Raw genomic sequence first — 25,962 nt, 5'->3', positions numbered from 1 at the left:
TCATAATGAGCAGTGTTATAAAATTATAAATGTTGAGTTTCAGTAGATGTAATGAGGAGCTCATCTAAATTTATCACAGCAATCTTGCATCGTTTCAGTGGGAAGCATTGTGCAAGCTTTAAGCAGACCGTTGTGATTATAATGGTTATTGCTTTCTATGACATGCTTGATAATGTTGATCTATACATGTTCTTTATTGTACAGAAGTAAAGGTATCCAAAATATAAAACACCACATTCCAATGAATTTGATTCACAAGTTTAATTAAGGATAATTTCCATTTCCAGAAATGGGTTAACTGTACTGAATCCACCAAAAATAATTACTTTGGGGGAGGAAGATAACACACAATATAAAGGGAGACAATACATATAATTAATACAAGTATTGCACTAAACTGAAGTTGTCCATTTATAATTACAATCTTAAGGAGAACCATTCATTCATTCCAATGGAAAAATAGGATTACCTCAGAGGAAATAAAATAGCTAAAACCAGCTGATGAAAATTAAGCATTCACTTGCTCCTGGCATTAAAAAAATATCTGATATGTCCACCTGAGATTGGGCAAGCACAGCCCAGCACACTAGCTACTCACTCTCAGCAGTAACATTCCAGAAACATCCCCGCAACATTGGTGGTGTTGCAGTTGTTTTCTCGCTCAAAGCTATGTGTGCATTGTATTTGAATTCCAACACAACCAGTCTGTGTATCCATCTCAGGTCATGAAGGGCTGGCCAGTGGGTGCTCAAACTGATGTTATAACCATTGTCTTGCTGTGAGATGTTCAGAGTGATATACATGTTTCTGTGTCCAGCAACGAGAACATAAGACCAGACAAAACAATGTATTGTGTACTGTGCAAATCTTCCAATCAGAATACCAGGGGGATATGTGATGAGGATGACAGCGATGCCCTTCATGACTGAGCTCAGGACCTTTACATCAAGGGCTCTATTCAATACGTATCGAGAAAGTTGAGTTAGAGTAATTGAAAATGAATGACCTTTACATTTATCGTGCTAGATGTAACACTTCAGCGATACAGATTGAATAGTGACCCAAGTCTTTAATCTACTCTTTACTGCTATGTTTTCTGGAGCAAGAGGACAATGATGACTATGGGTGACAGTCAGCCAACCATGTTAACTTTTCATGCTCAAGTCATACACAATGCAGTTCTATAGCCTAGTTTAATTTACAGAGAGAAGTCGAGACAGGCTTGGTGGGAGATGAGGCACAACGTTAACAAGCCATTCTACCTTTTTCTTTTCTTCTTTTTTTTTTTTATTCAACTTGCACAAAGCAAGGGATAAAATTAAAAACAACAGTACAGGTTTTTTTTTCATTGCAACTCATGAAACAAGTCAACGTAACAGAATGAACAATGCCCATGTAATAAGCCTGCATCACACGCTGTTAAGCTGAGGCCTGGAGGGCTGGTCTGACTGGGGCTGACATGATGGCAGATAGATACACAAGATGAGAGGAGGACACACACTTATAAGTCTCAGTCACACCTCTGATCTAGCACCAGAACATTATCAACCCACTGTAACACTGATCACACACACATCCAGGGGTTCTAAACATCAGACTGTACAGGGCTCCCTTCCCTATCCAACAGTAACCCCTCCTTGTCTCGGCTTTAGCCCATCTTCAGCATCTGTCTCTAGTACTAAGTGGTTAAAGCTGAACTAGAGAGATGAATGAACCCTCCAGGCCCAGGGCTTAGGAGCGCCACTGTTGTCTCCACTAGGAAGAGAGAGACATCAAACAGAATTCCTAAGTAATACAAGTGTCACGTCTGGTGTGTGCTCTGACCTTAAAACAATTCAGACCCACAATGTACCATTAGCTTAAAATGACAAAAGAAAAGAGCACACTATTTACAAATCTGTACAAACACCAGAAGAGACTGCTGCTGCACATAGTCCCAAATCTACCTGCTACACATAGGGAGAAGTCTCAGGAGACTAAAAACTGGATGATAAAAATATCTGCATTAAAAAGCACGAATAATAAAGATTATATACTCAACAAGTACTTTGGAGAGATTAAGATTATGGGTCAGGGGCCTACAATAAAAGAAAAATATTGTTTAGGAGGGAATGTCTGCTCTTCTGAGCAAAAGGTCAAATTTTGCCAAACTAAAATGTCTGGATAACTTAAAACATGCTGAACCATCTTTGGCAAAACTTTTGGCAATTTAACACTTTTTTAAAATTAAGAATGATAGCAATGATGAAGTAAATCTGAGGGATTCATTTAGGTATCTGCTGTGAAGAGAGAGAGAGAGATGGAGGGGGAAAGAGAGAAATCATGAGATAGCATGGGGAGGAAGGCTGTAAAGACAGGGGTAGCAGTGGACAGTGTACATGTGGAAGGAAAGGAAGTCAGTCGCGGGATAGAGGAGCTGGAGCATTTCCTCACTAATAGAAATAAAATGCACAATACTCCTCATTGGATAGGAAACAACAGGAAAGTAAATAGGGTGTATCTTAGTGCAAATGTTTCCATCGGTCCTGGCAAATAAACACAAAACAAACTAACGAACTACAAATGTTTCCATCGGTCCTGGCAAATTAACACAAAACTAACTACAAATGCAGTTAGTGATTTACGGCCTTGCAATAGGTGGTGGCTTATGCTGAGGACTTGTTCATGGCATGAGTGTATGAATGTGTGTGTGGTGTATGTGGACCAGTATACGTGTGTCTGTGTTTGATCATGTGCCAAGACAGTTCCCCCTCAAAGCATGCAGAGCACTAGGACCCTCCATGGGGAGGCCAGTTTGTGCTTGTCATCTTTTACCACTCTTCTTTTAAAAACAACAACTTCTCTATTCATGCAATTGTTTGTGTCTGTGTGCATGCATGTTTGTTTCTGTAACTGTCTGTGTATGTAACGGTGTACTTGTTATGCTAGTGCTGCAGATATGAGATGAGCCTGCATCCATATGCATGTAAATGAACCGGTAACATGAACATATAGTGGAGAAAGGATTGAAATGCTTTTGGTATCAGTTTCTGATATATGTGTGCATGTCAAGCATGTATTAAGTCATTTAAAAAACTGTAACATGCACGCAGGTGCTCATTTGTGTATGCAGGTGAGCATGTGTTTGTACACGCCGGCATACAAATGTGCATTGATGAAACACTGCCAACACATCTAATGAGTGTTCTGATGATGAAGACCATTGGGACAGGGTGAGTCAGAGGGGGGGAGGGGGGTGGGATGAAGGCTGACGTAAGGCTCCTAGCAGGCCTCTGGATGAGGTGCCCGTCACAGTGGGGCAGATGGGTCCTCTCTGGTGTGAACATGGCAGTGGGTGAGAGATTGAGTGAGACAGAGTACACTGCTCTGATCAGCCTAGGGATGCTGTGGCGTGGACTGGAGGAGGGGAGAGACAGCCCTCAGGCCGGGCCTGGGTTGGCAGTAGGATGCTGTTCAGTGGGCGCTGGCCTCGGCTCGGGCCCGGCTGTTGGGTCTGGGGGCGCCGTACAGAGTCACTGAAGCTATGTGGTTGTTCTGCATCACCTGGGATGACAAGTTTGCACAGTTAGGACACAGAGTTTACATACAGGCCTTTGTACTACTCATCCTAATGCCATCATCACTCACGACTCAGGAGACACACCAAGTTCGTACCTCAAAGATCATTCGCTGTAATCCAAAACAGAATGTAGAGCCGAACGGATTGGTATTATTTGCCGAGGATGACCTGTGAAACAGAAAAAATTAACACCTTTTTGGTAACTGCAGAGCCAGCAGTCAGTTGTACAGTGAAAACAGTTCATCGGAAAGTAGTCATGTATATTCTAACCCAGGCATCTCTTACCTGTGGAGCACGACAGGCTTCTCCATGGGGTGTCCAAGAAGCTCCTGAATCTGATCCCACTAAGGGAGACACAACCATAGTCAGTCAGGAGAACAAACCTTCTCTAAAGTCACAGATACCTATAAAGATAAAACATAGTTGCTTGTGTGGTGTTTTTCACAACTCTTTATCAAAAATATACAGTATGTTGTAGGAAAACATTCAGTTAGGCAAAGACTGAGCAGGTCAGGCATGTCTGACCTTGCTGTAGGTAGTAAGGATGCAGTCCTCCCACTGAGCATCAGCAGCTTCTGAAAGACACAGACAGGATTACATGAGGAGACTTGACAGAGGTCAGAGAGGAGACAGGCAGAGTACAAAAGGAGAACCAAAAACTCAGGAAATACAATACAAAAGCTGATTAGAAACTCACCTTTCTTAATGACAAGTGGAATCTTGAAATCGCATCGATGATATCTAGTATTGAGAGATTTGACATGTTACTGAGCGGTTGCACTGCAGTCCTGCGACTACATTACTTCAACCACTAAAGAGTTAATAGCCTCTTATGGCTCTACTGCAAATCATTCATTCAAATGAATCATATGTCTGAACATTGTATATTTCAGCCAAGGGCCAATAAAGTGCCAGTCTTAACCGAGGCAGAGAGACTTACATGTTGAAATTGTAATGACCAGGGAAGTTGGTATGAAGGACAAACTTCTTCACCAGGTGTGTGGTGGAATCAAAGAGTATGTCCTGGAACGACAGGAAGAGGAAACAATCAGAGGTCAAAACTGTACATTGAGCTTTAATGTCAACATAAAAAAGACAAGCCCTCTCTTTACCCACCACCCATATAACACCAAGACCTACCACCCCCAGGGTGAAGTAGTTGAAGAAGTAGTCATTGCATTTGGACGGGACCTGCTTGTGAGGCGACGGAGAGTGGATCTTCATCTGAAACAGGAAACCAAAACATGAAGACAGCTTGTTTATAAACAGAGAGGGTCATATCAACTGAGAGCAGCAAGTCAAGTCTGAGAAAATGGGGTGAGGGTAAAAGAGGGAGACAGGGAAGAGAGTTAAGGGCCATACCTTGTCCTCTGACTTGTAGAAGACCTTGTGTGGCGAGCCCAGAGCGCTCAGCACATCTTGACAGGAGTCTCCAAAGTAGATGTTCCTCTCCACAGCACGCACCTTGGCATCAGCCATCACCCCCGGCCCACAGCCTGACAACAGGACACGAGTACACTCATTATCCAAGCTGAATATGACCTGATGTTGCAAAACTGTTGGAGCACATCATTTCATTACCAATGTATATAATACATCAAACCGGAGACAACAAAAACAGCTGGTCAAAAGACACACGTCTAAACACTGGATGAGGGATTCCAAGAGACTTTCAGATGACTTACATATTTTGATAGCCCTGTTCCCATCTACTAAAGGGCGTAGAGTACAAGTACATAGTGTACATGGCTCCTCCTGTAGGTTATTTGCTTAGCTCAGCCTCTCCAGGGGAGGGGCCTGTCAGAGGTGATATCTGGCGATGAGATCAGCAGGGCTTTACATATGGACTGGAGAGAGCATGGAACGTGTTGGAACTGAGGGACTTGCAGGAAAGCACTATTCTGTAGCTCCAGCAGGAGGCTCTATTACAGTCCTAACAACAGAGCTGGAGGAAGGAATTAATTCAAGGAAGGAAGAGAAGACTAGCCTGATCCAATTAGAATTGTGGATGGATTGAGCTACGGGAAGAGAACACCTACATCCTCCAGTCCCGTCAGTGGCATGTGTTCAGAGAGCCTCAAAATGAATATCAACCTGAACAGAATTAGCTTCAATTCCACAGTTCTGATGGTGTTGTACTCATAGACATGAGTGGGTTGAGATGTCCCTTTGCTATGTACCTGCAGTGAGGATGCGAAGTCTCAGACCAAGTGGTCCCGCACCATTCTTCAGCACATCCACACACTCTGCATACACGTTGCCAAGGAAACAGGCAAGGGGCATCACTGGAGCCCTGAGGAGCGACAGAGTGAGTCACAGTCATGTATTTTTCTGCAATCCAAGATCACACATCTCGCAATACTTTTAAACCTAACCATATTCAAAGAAGATAGTGTTAGTTGAAGCATTTCCATTGGAGTAAACAAGCTCACCAAATACACAGTATCTTCCCCTTCACCTTATACTCCACCTGCTTCCTCCATCTCCCCATAAACTTGCCATGCTCAACCATTATTCCAGGTGTGCTTGTGAATACATTATGTTCTTACTTGGTGTCCTGTAGATTGTTCCCAGTATAGATGTACATCCGTTTCACTGTGGCCCCGTGCGGAATCTGCAGGGAGGCCAAGCCATGGGCAAAGTTAGGCTGTCAAAGCAAAACAACTGGGAGTAGATTGGCGTGTGCATTTCAACAGCTCACATTCAACATATAGAGAGACAAGCACTCACATCAACAGCTTTATACTGTAACAATGCATTTTCACAAAAAATAACATACTAAGCAATTTTTGGGCAGATTGATAATGCTGGAAATACAAAAACAAATGCTTCAAAACCAAATACTCATGCATCACACAGCTCTATTGTTAATTGCCATGGGGTCAAAATGAAGCACAGGGGTTTTCATTATCTAACAAATAATCCAAGCCAAAAAGACTACTACTTTATCTGGTTAACAAAGTCTATTAGGGGTTGTCAGCCAGGTAAAGTAAATTATGAAAAATAGACGAGGGAAACTATTAAGGGTACAACAAGAAGAGCAAGTTACAGAATACATTTGCAGTGTGGCAGATCCTGTATGTCAAACAGGGTTTATAAGGCAATTAGACAGCCAGTCAGATAAAAACAGCATACTAGGGATAAATATAACAGGAACAGGTAATAGTCTCACCTCATACTTGGGAGCTTCATTCCATGAGTCAAGCTGGAAGGAGAAGGAGAGTCCCCGAAAGTTCAAGTGGAACAGTTGCTCTGCAGCATTGTATACTGTGGAGTGAGGAAAACATGGTCAAACACAACAAGCCTACCTTGCAGCATTCTACAGTACTATCAATAAGAAGTTGTATCTGCTGATTGGTGAGGTAAGTGTCTTTCCCTTACCTCCAGGGTGTGTGGCGCCAAACGACTGGTCAATCTGCTCTATAGTGGGTGCTATCGCCTGAGTGTTGAAATGTACTCCACTGCAAGACAATGACACCATTTAGGCTTAGATACTATTACAGTACATTACCAAAAGTATGTAGACACCTGCTCATCGAACATCTCATTCCAAAATCATGGGCATTAATATGGAGTTGGTCCCCCCTTTGCTGCTATAACAGCCTCCACTCTAACAGCCTCCAAGGCTTTCCACTAAATATTGGAACATTGCTGTGGGGACTTGCTTCCATTCAGCCACAAGAGCATTAGTGAGGTCGGGCACTGATGTTGGGCGTTTAGGCCTGGCTCGAAGTTGGCGTTCCAATTCATCCCAAAGGTGTTCGATGGAGTTAAGGTCAGGGCTCTGTGCAGGCCAGTCAAGTTCTTCCACACCGATCTCAACAAACCATTTCTGTATGGACCTCGCTTTGTGCACGGGGGCATTGTCATGATGAAACAGGAAAGGGCCTTCCCCAAACTGTTGCCACAAAGTTGGAAGCACAGAATCGTGTAGAATGTCACTGTATGCTGTAGCATTCAGATTTCCCTTCACTGGAACTAAGGGGCCTAGCCCGAACCAGGTAGGACAGGTAGCGTTCTTCTGGCATCCGCCAAATACAGATTCATCTGTCGGACTGCCAGTTGGTGAAGCGTGATTCATCACGCCAAAGAATGCGTTTCCACTGCTCCAATGGCGGCGAGTTTTACACCACTCCAGCCGAAGCTTGGCATTGTGATCTTAGGCTTGTGTGCTTCCAGAGGCAGTTTGGAACTCGATAGTGAGTGTTGCAACCGAGGACCGACGATTTTTATGCACTATGTGCTTCAGCACTCGGCGGTGCACTCTGTGAGCTTGTGTGGCCTACCACTTCGCAGCTGAGCCGTTGTGGCTCCTATTTCCACTTCACAATAACAGCACTTACAGTTGACCGGGGCAGCTCTAGCTGGGCAGAAATCTGACAGACTGACTTGTTGGAAAGGTGGCATCCTATGACGGTGCCACATTGAAAGACACTGAGCTCTTCCATTCTACTGCCAAAGTGTTTCTATGGCGATTGCATGGCTGTGTGCTAGATTTTATACAACTGTCAGCAACGGGTGTGGCTGAAATAGCCGAGTCCACTCATTTGAAGTGCCACTAATTTGAAGGGGTGTTCACATACTTTTGTATATATAGTGTATATGTAGTAGCACAAAGTCCCACATCCAACATATGATGAAGAATGTGCGAAACAAACTATTCTCACTAAGTAAAACAAACAATTCCAGTCTGACAAATTCCCATCTCACTCACATATACATGTGTTAATACTCACACAGGTATTCACACTAGGAACAGATGATCACTCACCAGTATTTCAATTTCACTTTGCTCAAGTCGTATACTTCAATCACCTAAACATTACAGCAACAAGAGACGTGATTAGTGTTCAACATACAGTATTTACTGAATGAAGTCTAGTCATGACCCACGAGAGCACCTCTCCCTCACCTTCAGTCTCTGGTTACAGGCATCAAACAACAGTTTAATTCCATCCTGAGTCAAGTTGAGTATGAGGTCATGACTGAGTGGCGTCTAGAAACACAGAAAGATAACATGTAATTACAGGGCACAGTCAATCAAGAATCTGTCACATTAATCTGACAGCCCACACCCTACATCATATCAAAGAGCAGTCATCTCATCTCTTACTTGTTCACTGTAGAGAACCTGGACATTCTTGATGATGCGGCAGTGTTTCTGTAAAATGGAAATGGCCTGGGCCAATGGCATCCCTGTGACAAAAAAAAGATGGAATAGATTAGAGATAGATTTAGTCCGCATTTACAAATTACAAACAAATATGAAAAATAACGGACAGGGAAAACATGCATATTAGTTTAAGGTGTGTGGTCGATTGAAGAAATACCAAATAACCTATTATCTTCTGAGTCACGTACCTAATGCGAATTCCCATTGCTCATGTCCTAAAGATCTTTCAGGAACAACTTCCAGATCCAGCATTGGCAAGTAGGGAGAAGGATTTTCAACGAGGTTCTGTGCCTGTGCCAGAACTGGACCGTTCTTTAATATTAGACTGCCTGATCCTTCTCTTCTTAAATCACTCCTTTTCAATTGCACGGTTTGTACACAACATTAAGTTATTAACACAATAAAATAATACTTAATTTATAGGCATACACAATAAGGGTTTACATAAAACACCCTGAAATATATTGACAGTGGGACAAATGACACCTTCTCAGAGGTCAAGACACTCCAAAACTTAGTTACGACACACTGCTGTTACCATACTTTTGGACCAGCGATCCTTGATGACAACGTTGGCATACAGGAATTGCGCAACAAACCTGCTAAATTACACACAACGCTAACTGAGAATTACAGGTTGGTGGCTGACATGTAACTCTACCAACAGGTCGCAGTTGAGCTAACCGAGTGATGTGCAAATGACGATCACACCACAACTACCTAGCTAGTCTGAAATCTTTCCACACTCGTCACTATGTAAACAGCTCTGTTGTCTCGCTTCTGATTAGACAACTCAGCAGCTTGACAACAATTATCGGCGACTTGTAGCTATGCTAGCTAGCTCTCCTGTATAGTTATTGTAATCAAAATCCACGCACAATTCTAAATAAATATAAAACAATGTTCAAAAAGAAGAAACCAAATACTGCAATTCTGTCTGACAAAACAAAAACAAAGAACGTCTCAAACCCGTTGACTGACGTTACGTTGCTGTTTTCTTTCTTCCCGAGGATTCAACAGCAATCTAGCTAGCTATGAGTTGAAATTGTAACAGTGAGTCACTTAGCTAATTTTCATAACATCATTAATAATTAAATGTCCATCGAATTCCTTTTTTCGTTTGTTGTGTCTTTGTCGTGAATTGAAGAGAAAGGAATATAAACACTTCACAAACAACCGCAACTTCCAACAAAACACCACCACTATCAGCTGATTATTCAACTTCCTGTGTGTCGTGAGGAAACAGCCACTTCCTGGTCAGCTGACCAACATATTTCTTCAAAATATCTCGCTTATCATGTTTAAATTATAGGCTATAATATCTATGTGAACATGTCTATGTTTGCACATTTCTATAATTAGTGCAATTAACACTAATCATTTCTAATCAAACTGTATGCTAATCAAAAACTTGTCTATGGCCAGGCTATATACATTGTACAATTTAAGTGCTACTCATTAATATTCAGATACAGTATAAAACTAAACTATTTGACTTAAATCCTTATTATGCTGACTTCAATGAGCATACCTATTCATGGTGCACTGGTATCATGTTTGCTGGTAGTTCATGGTTGTAAGGTTGCCTGTTATGAGTGACTGACTCATGTGATGAGTTCTGTTTACCATCTCACGTGTTTACAAACTTCAGAGTCTTGTGACTGAACAATGCCATACTTGAAAGATTATCTGCATTCAAATTCAGAGCACACATAGACCTGGCTAGACCTGAGACTAGCAACTTGTTGACCATAGTAATTATTCATAGGACAAAAGAACCTCAAAGAGAGGCAGACAGCCTTTAAATTATAGACAGTCATAAAGTCAGTAATAAATGACTGTTTCTGGCAATGGTGATTCTTAAAAAAAGCACAAGACCTAGTAAAAGGTTTGTTACAAGTTTATTATGAAACACGTCAAATTCAACACTTCAGATTTAAATTTCCCCTTAACAAAACAAGCTAAACAAGCTAAACCATAAAACAGAAAGAAAGAAAACTAAATTCTTCAGTAAAATCTTAAAAGGTAGGCCATTAAACACAGAAATACACAGTTCTTCATAGCATAACCTGAACACAACAACGGTCAACCTGTATCAATAACTTAAAACAAATAAGAAAATAAACAATTTATTTAAAAAAAAATGTGAGCAAACTAGGAAATAGTCTCTGGTGTGTAACTTGCCTTAATGCCAGCATTAAGTGAAGGGTGAAGCTCAGACAGGGTTACAGCTAACTGAGACTCTGGGGAGTAGGCCTACACATGAAGGGAAAGATGAATTATATTGGAAATCCAGGCTGGGATTTGTCATAACTGCAGTGTTTTTTGGACATTCCTGACCTCATGCAAACATATCGTACTATCTAACCAACATTTCAATGAAATAAAGGTTCAGAAAATCGTGAAGTAATAAATACCCAATATTTCTATTTGTTTTTGGTTGTAGCTGGAGGTAGGCCAGTTAGTTTCTGAGTGTCCAATACATTTTGTAATTCTATTCAAGAGCACTGACACTTTGATCGGGTACCCTATACACTGGAGTAGTTATCAAACAAACCATTTGAAATAGAGCTCTCAGAAAATTGTGAAATACTGTACACATTGCATAAACATCACTGTGGAAGGTAGCACAAACCTGTTAGTTCCTGCTACCTACATTGGTATGCTAACTTGAGGTGACACACCGTGCTTCTACACCTGCATTGCTTGCTGTTTGGGGTTTTAGGCTGGGTTTCTGTACAGCACTTTGAGATATCAGCTGATGTAAGAAGGGCTTTATAAATAAATTTGATTTGATACACTAAAGCAACAGGCTAAGACCATACACAATGTTTTAATGAGCTAGAAATGCAAAAGAACTGCATCATTAGTGGGATGTGAAACATTATGCAAGTATGTGATATGAAAGTATTTAGGATAAAAACCTAAGACCATAATCCAAGGAAATACAATCACATGCAGTATGAAATTAGAACTTGATTCCCTAGCAAAGTGTGACAAACTCCTGCCTCTCCCACTGTCCACCTAAACCCCATTATTTCTGACCTGCACATCCACATCTTACAACTTGCTGTCTACCGTTCATCCCTTTACAAAACATTGGCTACTTCCTCCACCTTTCCTCTTTATTCAAATTAAAGCAAAGGAACTTTGAATAAAATACTGAGCTGATGCATTACAAATGATTGGTGGAAAACCACATTACATTATTAGTACATTACTGCTGCTAGACTTGACCTTGGCTTTCTCCTTTCATTTCAAATATTGAGCCTCAGACTGTACAATCCATCACTGTTCAAACTGAATAACATACACACCTGTATTTCTGTGATTTATCTTACTTATTTTATCTCCTCACTGACTCTTTACCTATTTCATCCCAATATTTCATGACTGGTTGAAACAGCGTTGGATTGCAAGCCTTCTATCTCTTTTAAAGATTTTGCTCTCTCTTATCTTCAGTACAAACAACTTGGTAACACTTTATTTGGGTAGTCCCAAGTAGATGGTTCGTAGATGGTCCGTAGATGTTCAATAACTGTAAACAACATTTCAACTAACTATCCACTAACCCCAACCCTAGCCCAAACCTTAACCCTAACCCTTATTTTAAATTCTAAACCTAACCCTAATTTTAACCATAACTTTAGCAAGCAGTTGCTTATCATCAGATAGCTTGTTGAACGTATGACCATCTGTATATCATCTATACGCGACTATCCAAATAAAGTGTGACCGACAACTTTATATGAATAAACCATTATAACTATTCCGCTAGGGGAAGAGAAAGAAACACTGACAACAGCTAAATAATTGATCAAACTCAAGGATATTCAGATAACCTGAAACATACGAAACAAAACTGTTGGGTATGTTAGTGAGACAATGTTGCTGTGCATTATTTTCTGGGAGAAATTTACTGCTTAGACGTTATAAACCCTGATCTAGATGAAACGTGAAATAAAGAGAATAATAAAAATAAAAAACAATGCAGAGGAGAAAGACTATTTGCCTCAATTTACAGAGAGCGAGCTCAGCACTGACCTCATTGTGTGCTCTGTGCTGCTAGTCTCATGTTCAAAGACTGTTACAATAACATTAAAGAGGAGACAGGAAGACAGAAAGTGCCTCTTTGTAAAAGTAACTTTTCTAGAACACAACTTTATATATTCTACTAACATCCCATATGAAAGCAGAAAGACTGACAAATACAGTATGTATATAGAGAAAAGAAATACAAAAAGTAAACATCATGACTTTCAAACAAAACATGAATAAAATAATAACAAATACAATTTCATTAAAATAGTGCTACAATAGAATAAGAGATAGCTTTTAGGCAATCGTTTACAGTCCTTTATAAATACAAAATAAATAGGTGATTGAATGGTAACTATTTGTACTTGATGGTAGGCCTACTTCCAAACTACCTGATGGAAGTTGATACTCAATAAATAATCATCAAAACTTGAAAAACAAAAATTCATTTATGCTCAGTGCTCCTCAGGTGCTCCTTGAAAACAAACTTTCTGGGAAATAATAAGAGAGATGGAAACAGACATTTGGATTCATTAGAAATACAGTATATCAATTTAGAAAATAAGTTATTATTTAAGAACAAATATGTTGCATTTAATAATCACCCAGTAATTTCCTATTTATAAAGCATTGTAAATGAAAGTGCCTCCAAAATATTTTGCATAGGGGGACAAAAGAAAACATAGATAGGCGCTCCATGCATACAGAAGGCGAAGTGGGGACTAAACTGAATGTATCACATAGTGCAAAACCCCGCAGAAGACAGCGAGGTTTGGGTCGATCCCCTTAACCCACACTTTAAAACTAAAAGGAATCCCACCCCACCCCCAAATCCCCAGCAATGTGGACTTTGGTCTCTCCAGTTAACAGCTTGGTGACAGGGTGTGAGACTGGCATAGTATGATGGACAGATCACCCTGACCCACTCCCTGTGTCTCGCTGGCCTCTAGCGCATCTTGTGATCATCAGCGTTGTTACCCATGTTGGTGCCAGGGCTGGGGTCCTGCTGTCGCCTGGGCTGTGTCGGAGGGGGGAGAAAGAGAGAACAGATTTGATACAGCCAAAAATACCATAATGAGTGTGTGTGTGTGTGTGTGTGTGTGTGTGTGTGTGTGTGTGTGTGTGTGTGTGTGTGTGTGTGTGTGTGTGTGTGTGTGTGTGTGTGTGTGTGTGTGTGTGTGTGTGTGTGTGTGTGTGTGTAACGTATTGAAAGTGGCCTCAGATGGGTGCAGTACATTCAGCAGAGGGCACCAGAGAGTTTCCTGCTGAGGCTAAGGGGGGGAGTCATCAACATTACACGCTTTAAAAATAAAAAATGACTTGTCTGCCTGTCACAGATACATATGTTTATGCGTCTACTTCTAAATCTCTCCCAACATAGATATATGTAAGACAGACAGACAGGCAGACGGACAGAGGGAGAAAGCAGACGCTGGTACAAGTCTCTGAGCTGAAATGGCATGTAGTCGTCATCCAAATGACTCACCATAATAGCTTCTTTTAAACCTGGTCTGGTTCAGTCTACTACTCTAATCCTAAATGAGACATTCTTCCTCTTCAGAATCATACATGTAAATAGTGTCTTCAAAACAATTAATGATATATATTATATCGTAGTTATTTATTACTGCAATATTGTGAATTTCTGAAGATTTTATGAACTGGCCAATCACAGTGTTACTAGGTTGTTGGAGAGTGATTTCGAAAGCAACAACAACACACACACACACGCACGCACGCACGCACACGCATACACATGTGCGCTGCTCCCTTAGTTAAAAAATGAAGGAAAATAAATATTTGAAGCGTCCTTGAGTTAAAGGAAAGAACGTCTATATAAAGGTTCCCCCTTTCAGCCAAAACACACCAGTTAGAGTTGGGTAATGGTTGGTGAAAAAAGGCTTTCTCATACCACACACAATGTAATGTGAACTGGACCAACCTCCAAAACCAAACAACAACTAAAACAATCAGGAAGGGTCACACTATTTTTACAATGATCTGAAACATGGACTCAATACATAATAATATAACATGTACTATTTATTCTTCATCCATCTCATCTTCATCAATCATCTAGATGGCCATCACTGTCCTGTCCTGTATCGCTCCTACACACATGCACACACACAGACACCAAGAAAAACACAAAACCTGAACAAAGAACATGAACAAAACACGCAAAGGCCACACAACGTGGGAATTACCCATATATGCTTTACTTAGACACACATACTCAAAGCTGACACTGACAACCTTGCTAGAGAAGAGCTGTGATTTTGGAACTAAATGACAGGTTTCTAAACCCTTTAGAGGCCTCCTAGCTCCCACTTTATGGCATACTGTCATTGTGCTGCTGGCCTTTATTGAGTTATGGTGGACTGAGTATAGGATCACAAGTTCAGACCACAGAAATGTAATGGTTGAATGTCCTTTAGAGCCAGGCGCCCACATCACATAAAAACATGGTCCTGTGCTGTCCAAATGCAAATATTATCTTTTATCTAAAATAAACCCAACAATATCAGCTTCCTCCCTCCTTGAGAGGACACCAGAGCAGGGGGATTCAACAATTTGAGAATTTGCTAAATGCTATAGTCCAATTAGAAAATTGTGAATCAGAGCAGTTCAGGAGACGACTTTCTGCTATTTCAACATAACTTGGATGGAAAAAAACATGTGAAGAAAATGATTATGGGGTTTCATTTTTCCACCACAGTCCGTATTTGAGAATGAAAGGCATGGAAAGGGTTTAGTTGGAAGATGTGTCATACATTGACTACATGCACACCTTCCACACAATCCTGTTTGAGACTATCTCCTCCAGGCTCCATGTCAGACACGTCCATTTTCCTTTTTCTTTGACCAATAATACCTCCATGGCTTATTGATTTTCAGAAGAAAGGAGTCCATTCTTCCTGAGGGAGCTTGAGGGTATGTTACTGAGGGAGGAAATACTAGACGTGAACATGAAAGCCCTCCTTCAGATGCTCCCTCCCTCCCTCCCTCTCTCCCTCGCTCTCCCTCTCTTCAGAATCATGTGCTGCCAAGCTGTGGCAGATATGTCCCAGCAGGCCTTGCAGCGGACTCCTCCGGCAGCAGGGTGAGGGTGGGTGGTGTGTGTGTGTGTGTGTGTGTGTGTGTGTGTGTGTGTGTGTGTGTGTGTGTGTGTGTGTGTGTGTGTGTGTGTGTGTGTGAGGAGGTCTGTTCTCCATTAGGCAGTGGGGGGAGAGTGTGTGTGGGGGGTCTGTCTTCCAGATTATACCCTGGTAGGATTTCCTGGCCTGCACACATCATACTATCAGAAAATCAGAAAATGCATTTAAAAAATCCAGAAACCATATTCATATGACTGACCATGAGATTTTGGGGAATGAGAGAGAAGGAACCCACATTATCACTAAGCATTCATTACACAGTGTGTTAACTCAACAAATACTGTTGACATGTAACTTTCTTTCTCTCTCTCTTCACTCACTCGTTCACTCTCTCTATTTCTTCACATGCAGGCACTAAAACAGGCAGACTCAGATACTTTAAATTGTTCACATACATGCACATGCTCTCGTGTTGATTCACAAACACACAGACACCTCACTACGCACGTAAAAACACACACATCCAACACACACACACCACACACAGGGTTTAGTGCATGACAGAGTGATATTGAAAAGCAAAGAAGACAGACCCTAGTCCTTGAATGCCATCAGTCCCAGATTTTTGATGCCACAGGGTCCTAAAAAAACACAATTTGGTTTTCATCTTAGGGGGGTGCATTTAGGATCAATCTGAGAAGAAATGAATACGTTTCTTTCTGTTCTTATTATGAATAGACTCTTCATGCACTAAACCTACTGTAGATACCATAACAAATACTTTTGAATAAAATACACACGCACACGCACGCACGCACGCACGCACGCACGCACACACACACACACACACACACACACACACACACACACACACACACACACACACACACACACACACACACACACACACACACACACACACACACACACACGATAACTCAGACAAACACACAATAAGTTCAAGATTTGTGTTAGAGAGTTGAATATCTAAAACAAACCGGGTTATTCACACAACTGTCATGGTACAGCCTTAGGGGAAATTGGCAAGGGTTCTCATGGTAACAATCTTTCTACATATAGCACACAGGGGACACAAACAATCACATCCTTCCAACATCACCATTTTTCCTTAGCACTAATCATGTGACCACGGGGACATTCAGAATCTGTCAAACCCCTAGCCCACCCCATCCCCAGTCTGTCCAGTCTCTCTCACCTCCAGGTCCTCTCTGTGCGAGCGGTCCCTGTCCTCAAAGTCCCGGGTCCTCCTACGTGCATCCTCAAAGGCTGCCTGCGCCAGGGCATCCTCATGCTGAACACACACAGAGGGGGAGAGACACAGTTTGTTTGGACCAGTGAGTGGTTGTTTTGGTTGTATATGTAGGGGCAGCGGCATAACATGTTCAGTGTAGTTCTAGTTAAGCAATTTAAAAGTAGTCCCTCTAGAGGTGTACTGTATGTAAATGTGTATATATTGTAGCTAATTGTTATATCTATTTGTATGTATTGTATTGGTGGTGCTTGGGGACCAGGGGTGTGATGAATGATGTGCTACAGTACCTGTGCTCTCTCCTCATCGAACTCCAGACATCCCATCCCATCCAGGCGCAGCATGTCTATCCAGCCCTTCCAGATCACACACACTCCATTCAGGATCATAGGGGCCTTCAGGTACACCTGCAGACAGACCACACAGACACAACAACGCTCTGGCTCAAACATCTAGGAAAACATATACTACCAAATGAATGCACAGATCTGGGTACATTTTTCAACCACTCAGATAAAAGTGGTATGTTTTTCTCAAATATCAAAATAGAGGAAAGGGTCACTCAGTTCACTAGAGACACTTCTGTCTCTGTCTTCTCCCATTCCGTCTAAGACTTAGGGGAGGGGTAAGAGGGATAGGAGGGGTGCTGATTGGAATAAAAGAGAAAACCTCACTTGCGTCAGAGTGGCTTGTACAATAGGGGGTTTGAATTGTAAAACACATGCAACCCATTCTGAGCAAACAGAAAGAAAGGCCCATTGAAGATCCTCTCGAATCTAAACAAGGAACTGGTTCTCTAGTCCCACGTACAGGCATACATACACTAACATTCCACTTTTTCTCTCTTCCTGTCTCACCTCGGGCCCAGCCAAGGCCCAGCCTAGCTCACTGAGATGTTTTCTTCCTGCCATGTTGCTGTTTATTTATCAAGGCTGCTGTAGGATGGAGAGAGACAGAGAGACAGCAAACCAAGGCTCTCCTATGAGAGATCAGTAAATCCTGACTTTATTTATACAAATTAGTGTGTGTATATACATTAATGCCCTATCGCTAAGTATGTTTATATCCATATGAGACATGAGAGAAAGAGAGAGAAAGAGAGCGAGAAAGAGAGAGAGAGAGAGACAGCAAGAGAGAGGAGGAGAGAGCATGTACAGGACTCCATGGCAGTGTGAGAGAGAGAGAGAGAGAGACAGACAGACAGACAGACAGACCTGCCACAGAGACGGCTGTACTAGACTTGTTGTGCCCCGTGCGCTCACCCATTCTCCTGCCCCTTGTCCCTCCAAGCCCTATAATTACCCCTAACCACCGAGTCACGACACCCCGGTTATAGCCCCCTAACTGACCCCCCCAAACCCAGTTATAGCCCCCTAACTGACCCCCCCAAACCCAGTTATAGCCCCCTAACTGACCCCACCCCAAACCCAGTTATAGCCCCTAACTGCCCTGCATTCACCTGACACCATGCCAGCGCAGAACTCACAAACATACATACAACAAAGATAGATAGACGAGACACAGACAGACAGACAGACAGACAGACAGACAGACAGACAGACAGACAGACAGACAGACAGACAGACAGACAGACAGACAGACAGACAGACAGACAGACAGACAGACAGACAGACAGACAGACAGACAGACAGACAGACAGACAGACAGAGGGGGAAAGAGCATGTACAGGACTCCATGGCAGTGTGAGACAGAGAAAGGGGTATAGTATATGGTTGTCTGTTTGGCTCAGGGCCATAGAAATAGCACATCCCTGAGGCTTTGGAATTCAGTTCCAGACAAAAGCGTGCAGTCTGTCAGTCTGTGGGTGATGTTTATTTCTGTAGCTGGGAGTATAGGGAAGGAGGAAGAGAGAGGGGACGGGGCTTTGGCTATAAACACGTATACCCTCTTTCAGACACATACACACACGTAAACCTAATCACTCTGAAACCCAAACACCAATCCTAGCCATAAACACACACACTCACAAACATACTGTCTGAGAGGCCAAATACTGTCTGCACAATGAACAACTTATTGATTTCACAGAACAGCCAAGTTCCCAGTTGTCAGGTGAGTCAGCACCTAGAACCATATCCTCTCTCCCCTTTCATTCTTCCAACTCTCTGTCATCACACCACTCTGACATCTATCCCGACTCTCTGTCATCACACCACTCTGACATCTATCCCGACTCTCTGTCATCACACCACTCTGACATCTATCCCGACTCTCTGTCATCACACCACTCTGACATCTATCCCGACTCTCTGTCATCACACCACTCTGACATCTATCCCGACTCTCTGTCATCCCACCACTCTGACATCTATCCCGACTCTCTGTCATCACACCACTCTGACATCTATCCCGACTCTCTGTCATCACACCACTCTGACATCTATCCCGACTCTCTGTCATCCCACCACTCTGACATCTATCCCGACTCTCTGTCATCACACCACTCTGACATCTATCCCGACTCTCTGTCATCACACCACTCTGACATCTATCCCGACTCTCTGTCATCACACCACTCTGACATCTATCCCGACTCTCTGTCATCCCACCACTCTGACATCTATCCCGACTCTCTGTCATCACACCACTCTGACATCTATCCCGACTCTCTGTCATCACACCACTCTGACATCTATCCCGACTCTCTGTCATCACACCACTCTGACATCTATCCCGACTCTCTGTCATCACACCACTCTGACATCTATCCCGACTCTCTGTCATCCCACCACTCTGACATCTATCCCGACTCTCTGTCATCACACCACTCTGACATCTATCCCGACTCTCTGTCATCACACCACTCTGACATCTATCCCGACTCTCTGTCATCACACCACTCTGACATCTATCCCGACTCTCCAACCAAACAATACGTCTTCCTCCCTGGCAACTAACTCTCCTCCCTCATCTCTCTCTCCACACCCCACACCTCAGGTCCTTTACTAGGGTTCCATTGCAAAAAGTATTCACATTTCCACTTTCCACCAGGGATAAAGAGAAAACTAAGCCCATTCCAACTGCCTCTGAAAGCACTGAATCAATCGATTTACACAGGTTTAAATTTACCAAAGCAAATATTCTATCTTTTCACTATCAACTGAATAGATCTAGTACACAAGCTGCACCTAATACGCACTACACTACACTACACTACACTACACTACACTACACTACACTACACTACACTACACTGCACTACACTGCACTACACTACACTGCACTACACTACACTGCACTGCACTACACTACACTACACTACACTGCACTGCACTGCACTACACTACACTAAACTTCACCACACTATAACACAGTGTTTGACAAAGACATATAGGCTACATGCATTAATGTGAACTAATGTGAAATCTGCACCACAGCACAGGCACATGGTTATGCATGAGATGAAATGCAAGGACTTAAATATGCACCATAAGTGGTTCTGAGAATCCATATACCATGGGGCAGTGAGTTTAAAATAAACAGATGAATGTCTGGTTACATATATTTTTATCATTTTGGATCTCTCCACCTTTTTTGTCCCCCACCGGCCAACTTAAACAGAGCTTCCCCCCACCAATACAGGCCTTTTAGCCATCAATAACACGTTTAAACAGCCTGTCTCAGGTCCTTCCAGAAGGAACATTCAGAACTCCATCAGGCTAAACACACAGTTTATATTGGGGGGATCCCAACAATGCAGACATGAGAAAAGCAGCTATACTCAAATCCTACCCCTCTTTCCCCCAGGTTAATTTGAGGTGATATATACTGTATACATACAGACATATATTCTCTATACACCGGAGCAGCTCAACCCATCCGCCCTCACAACTAACAGGGCACTGGGTTTAAGAAGGCTTAGTGATATCAGAGAAAATATGTTATAACTATATGTATACATATATGATTTGTTATTTGATGTGTGTGAACGGAACTCTCCAACCCTGACCTACTGTCTCACACTAACCCTATTGGGTTTTATGTGGAGCCAGACCATGCAACTTAGAGAAAGGAGAGTGAGGAGTGGGGCAGATTGAGTCTGGTTGAAGGGAGGTGGGGTTGACGTGGTTTATGGCCTGTTGAGTGGTCACTGGTGTCCTGGAGAGATAATTGAGTTTGACTGCAGGGAGTGAAACACAGGGAGGGGGGCGGGGTCCAGAGGTACATAGGGGTTTATTGGTTGGGTAAGGTTATAGTTCATCTACTGTACCTTCTTATCATAGAGATAATGGCCATAGACTTAAAGGGGAGGATGGCGACACGGGAAAGATAAATAAAAATAGCTACAATACAGAGTAAGATAGACACAGGCAGTGTGGTTCAACACGTTTGGTGGAAGGCTGCTTGCTGCCTGCTGCTGCTCAGAGAGAGGGTCTGTAGGGTGGGACTGGTTTAAGGGATAACACACAGAGGATCAGTGTGTTTGTGAAGATGGGTGGGGGAGTGTGGGTGGGGGAGTGTGTGTGTGTTTGTGTGAGTGTGTGGGTGTGTGTGTTTGAGTTCCTGAAAGAAAGAGGGCGAGAGAGAGAGGGTGGGGGTTAATACTGGGATTCAATTCATGGGAAGCTTTTGATTCCTACAGCCAAAACAATCCTGATCTTCTCTTTGAGACACTATTTGCTCATAAATGCCCTAGGGGACCAGGCCCTCATTTAGATGCATCTGCTCCTCTCAGTCTCTGTCTTTGAAAAATGCTTTGAATACGTGCAGTGAAGTGAATAAAAGGCTTTGAATAAGTGCTCCATATATTCCCCTCCAGCGCAGCTCACAGGTGTATTTTCCCTTGGCTCGGGACGTTATGTACAGTATGTGTTTATAGTCAAGACTACCCAGACTCTGTAATAATAAAGTTACACAAGACCACTACAAACAAGAAGCACAAATGAATGTGCTCATGAACAAATAACATGGGTAGATTTTCGACACAAAGGCATATATGAGTAACAAGCTGAGACACACAGAGAATAAGACAAAGCTGAGACAGAGAGGTCTGAACATGTTGGTCCCGGGGTCCTTATGCGTACACACAGAGGAGTAGTGAGAGACATGGTAGATATGCAGACTTAGTGAGATACATTAAGTCACACTCAAGGCAGTATGTCTGAGAAGAGAGAGAGTGGTGGGGCTGACTAACCAAAGCACGCCAGAGTAATCATAACGGGGCCTTCATAATAGAAAATATAACAATGCACTTTCATACTTAAGACGCCATGACTCTGTTAAGGCTAGATGCTGTATAGGCTATATGTTCTTCGCCAATCAACCACACCCACAGTATAAAGAGCAGGAAGTAGAAGACAGACATGTGCCACCCAGTGTGACATCCTGTTTCCCACGAGGCAGTTCCCTACAGAGCAGAGCAGAGGAGACAGACTCGAGGCAGATGTCATATCCTCAGGCAATGTGGAAGTGATCAATTATCAATTCATCCTATTACACACACCCTGGAGAGTGGGGAGTTTCCCTCATCTGCAGTATCTATCTCAGAGACATTAAGGATGTGTGTGCGCGTGTGTGTGGATGTGTTTAACTACACTTGTGGGGACCAGAAGTCCCCACAACAATAGTAAACGAACAGAAATTTGACCAACTGGGGACATTTTGTTAGTCCCCACAAGGTCAAACGCTATTTATAGGGGGTTTAGGGTTAAGGTTAGAATTGGCATTAGGGTTAGAATTAGGTTTAGGAGCTAAGGTTAGTTTTAAGGTTAAGGTTAGGGTTAGGGATAGGGATAGGTTTATGGTTAGGGACTGAATTGTGTGTCCCCACAAGGTTAGTTGTACAAGACCGTGTGTGTGTATGTACAGTGCATTCAGAAAGTATTCAAACCCCTTGACTTTTTACACATTTTGTTACGTTACAGCCTTATTCTAAAATTGATTAAATATTTTTTCCCTCATCAATCTACATACAATACCCCATAATGACAAAGTGAAAACAGATTTTCAGACATTTTTATAAAAAACAGAAATACCTTTTTTACATAAGTATTTAGACCATTTGCTATGAGACTCGAAATTGCGCTCAGAGGCATCATGGTTCATGAGCAATCGGGAGAGAAGGGCCTTGGTCAGGGAGGTGACCAAGAACCCGATGATCACTCTGACAGAGCTCCAGAGTTCCTCTGTGGAGATTGGAGAAACTTCCAGAATGACAACCATCTCTGCAGCACTCCACCAATTAGGCCTTTATGGTAGAGTGGCTAGACAGAAGCCACTCCTCAGTAAAAGGCACATGACAGCCTGCTTGGAGTTTTCCAAAAGACACCTAAAGACTCTCAGACCATGAGAAACAAAATGTTCTGATCTGATGAAACCAAGATTGAACTATTTTGCCTGAATGCCAAGGGTCACGTGTGGAGGAAACCTGGCACCATCCCTACGGTGAAGCATGGTGGTGGAAGCATCGTGCTGTGAGGATGTTTTTCAGCGGTAGGGACTGGAAGACTAGTCAGGATCGAGGGAAAGATGAATGGAGCAAAGTACAGAGAGATCCTTGATGAAAACCTGCTGCAGAGCGCTCAGTTAACTCAGACTGGGGCGAAGGGTCACCTTCTAACAGGACAACGACCCTAAGCACACAGTCACTGTCAGAGCTAGGACCACAAGCATTTCACTACACCCGCAATAACATCTGCTAAATATCTGTATGTGACCAATAACATTTTATTTCATTTGATTTGAAGCACACAGCCAAGACAATGCAGGACTGGCTTTGGGACAAGTCTCTGAATGGCCTTGAGTGGCCCAGCCAGAGCCCGGACTTGAACCTGATCGAACATCTCTGGAGAGACCTGAAAATAGCTGTGCAGCAACGCTCCCCATCCAACCTGACAGAGCTTGAGAGGATCTGCAGACAAGAATGGGAGAAACTCCCCAAATACAGGTGTGCCAAACTTGTAGCGTCATACCCAAGAAGACTCGAGGCTGTAATTGCTGCTTCAACAAAGCACTCAGTAAAGTGTCTGAATAGTTATGTAAATGTGATATTTCACATAAATTTGCTAACATTTCTAAAAACCAGTTTTTGCTTTGTCATTATGGGGTATTGTGTGTAGATTGATGAGGGGAAAAATTACTTTATCTATTTTAGAATTTAACGTAACAAAATGTGAAAAATGTCAAGGGGTCTGAGCACTTTCCGAATGCACTGTATGCGTGTGTGTTTGTGTGCATGTGTTTGTGTGTTTGTGCGTGTGTTTGTGTGTGTGTGTGTGTGTGTGTGTTTGTACATATATCTAGAAAAAAAGAGAAAAATACGTACATCCAAGTTATCAAGTGCAGGACAGAAGAACCTATCAAAGAAAAAAGGAATGTCTGCAACTCTGGTATGTTCTCATGCTGATTTAATCAGACGGACAATAAATATATACCCTTGCCCAAAGTGTAGACACTGTCAGACAAACATTGAGGGCAACACAGCTCCAGCTTTATAGCTGGGGAATGCTGTATTTTTATCTAGGAAACAAATGATCATGAATACATTTGAAAATGAAAACACAAACACACGCAGTGTTAGATGTGGATTCTGTTGGTTTTCTGTCAGATACATGGCCAGTCCCACATTGTTGCATTTCTTAAGAGGCTATTTCCTTACAACCTGGAACAGCGGCTGTATTTACGAGAAGGCCAAGCCTAGACCTTCTCATGCTGCACTGGGGCGAGGCGGGGGAGCCCAGACCCAGCAGCGTCTCAATGCAGAACAAAAACTCCTCCAGTTGTTACACAAGCACTGCTGAAATGACTTCCACATCTGTAAGAAACTGCATGGCTTTTAAAAAGCACGGCTACATGGAGAGGAAAAATGTGAACGGGAGCGCAGAAACGGTCTAACCACAAACTTCCTCTGCAGAAATAAATGTCAACCCCCACATCCCCCATAGCCCCGTGACTGACACACGATCATGTGTATGCAGACACACACACACACACACACACACACACACACACACACACCCACCCACACACACACACACACACACACACACACACACACACACACACACACACACACACACACACACACACACACACACACACACACACACACACACACACACACACACACACACACACACACACACACGCGCACATAACATACCACAGAGGTACATTGTGAATAAAAGTGGCCAAGAATTTGAATTGATGAAACACCCATGTCTAAACAGGGCAGTGATTGAGTGTGCTGACCTGGATCCAGTGATGCTACTATGGAGTCTGACGGACCCAGCTAACCCAGACACACTAAACACCTTCTCCAAGAGTCCTAAACCATGACATGAGGACAAAGATGGGAACACAAACACACAACCACTGGTCGGGCCCACAGGCTCTGGCCTGAGAGGTCAACTGTTCACACATCCACACAGGAAATGAGATGAAACCACCACAGCCATGATTTGTGAGACAGACCCAACTGTGGACCAAGTACCTCCATAAAGATGGCCGAAAACACTGGGTGGAAGGGAGCATCCCTGACCTCTAAAACACAAAAGATTATATGTAAGACCAGGAATTGCATTTTAGTTAACCTGTTAAAAAAAAGTATTATTATTATTTGTGTACTTGCTTGACATTTTACTGCATTGTTAGGAGCTAAGTAACATGAGCATTTCACTGCACCCACTATAACATCTGCTAAACTGTGTATGCGACCAATAAACTTCGATTTCAACTTTGACTCTACAGAAATGCCATAGATGGAGCCACAGGCAAGAAGGACACAGGATACTAGTGTAAAGTCCCAAAGTTAAGTTTGGATTTGATCAACATTCTGCTGTGGTCGAAGCAACAGTATATCATA

General features: G+C 42.6%; 2 protein-coding genes across 10 annotated transcripts in view; both read right to left on the bottom strand.

Moving 5' to 3' along the window:
• Nucleotides 1–242: 242 nt before the first annotated feature.
• phaf1 (phagosome assembly factor 1) lies at nt 243–9,967 on the bottom strand. 3 transcript variants are annotated; one of them, XM_014149034.3, is made up of 16 exons: nt 8,921–9,967; nt 8,673–8,755; nt 8,472–8,555; nt 8,331–8,374; nt 6,941–7,020; nt 6,732–6,826; nt 6,109–6,206; nt 5,740–5,852; nt 4,922–5,055; nt 4,700–4,783; nt 4,500–4,582; nt 4,257–4,300; nt 4,085–4,134; nt 3,845–3,903; nt 3,655–3,727; nt 243–3,543 (listed from the first exon to the last, which is right to left on the bottom strand). In XM_014149034.3, the coding sequence occupies exons 1-16, from the start codon at nt 8,982–8,984 to the stop codon at nt 3,454–3,456; spliced, it is 1,278 nt and encodes a 425-aa protein (XP_014004509.1). In that variant the 5' UTR covers nt 8,985–9,967; the 3' UTR covers nt 243–3,453. The 3 variants fall into 3 exon arrangements, with proteins under 3 accessions (XP_014004509.1, XP_014004510.1, XP_014004511.1); XM_014149035.3 differs by having other exon boundaries at nt 4,085–4,131; XM_014149036.3 differs by having other exon boundaries at nt 6,109–6,173.
• Nucleotides 9,968–10,614: 647 nt separating this feature from the next.
• Nucleotides 10,615–25,962, bottom strand: part of LOC106573726 (core-binding factor subunit beta) — a 39,383-nt gene continuing 24,035 nt past the window's right edge. For 3 of the 7 annotated variants that reach the window (XM_014149037.3, XM_014149039.3, XM_014149038.3), the window contains 3 exons: nt 17,429–17,545; nt 17,085–17,180; nt 10,615–13,788 (listed from right to left, as the gene is read on the bottom strand). In XM_014149037.3, coding sequence (XP_014004512.1) covers nt 13,717–13,788; nt 17,085–17,180; nt 17,429–17,545 — 285 coding nt within the window. In that variant the 3' untranslated portion in view covers nt 10,615–13,716. Of the gene's footprint in view, nt 13,789–16,461; nt 16,510–17,084; nt 17,181–17,428; nt 17,546–25,962 lie in introns of all 7 variants that reach the window. The other 4 variants (XM_082962683.1, XM_014149041.3, XM_082962684.1 and 1 more) reach the window with 3 other exon arrangements.

The sequence above is a fragment of the Salmo salar genome, chromosome 16 (genome assembly GCF_965601325.2).
Source record: "Salmo salar chromosome 16, fSalSal1, whole genome shotgun sequence".
NCBI lineage: Eukaryota > Metazoa > Chordata > Actinopteri > Salmoniformes > Salmonidae > Salmo > Salmo salar.
Note: the sequence above shows the minus strand (reverse complement) of the source record. Positions and strands in the feature narration are given on the sequence as shown.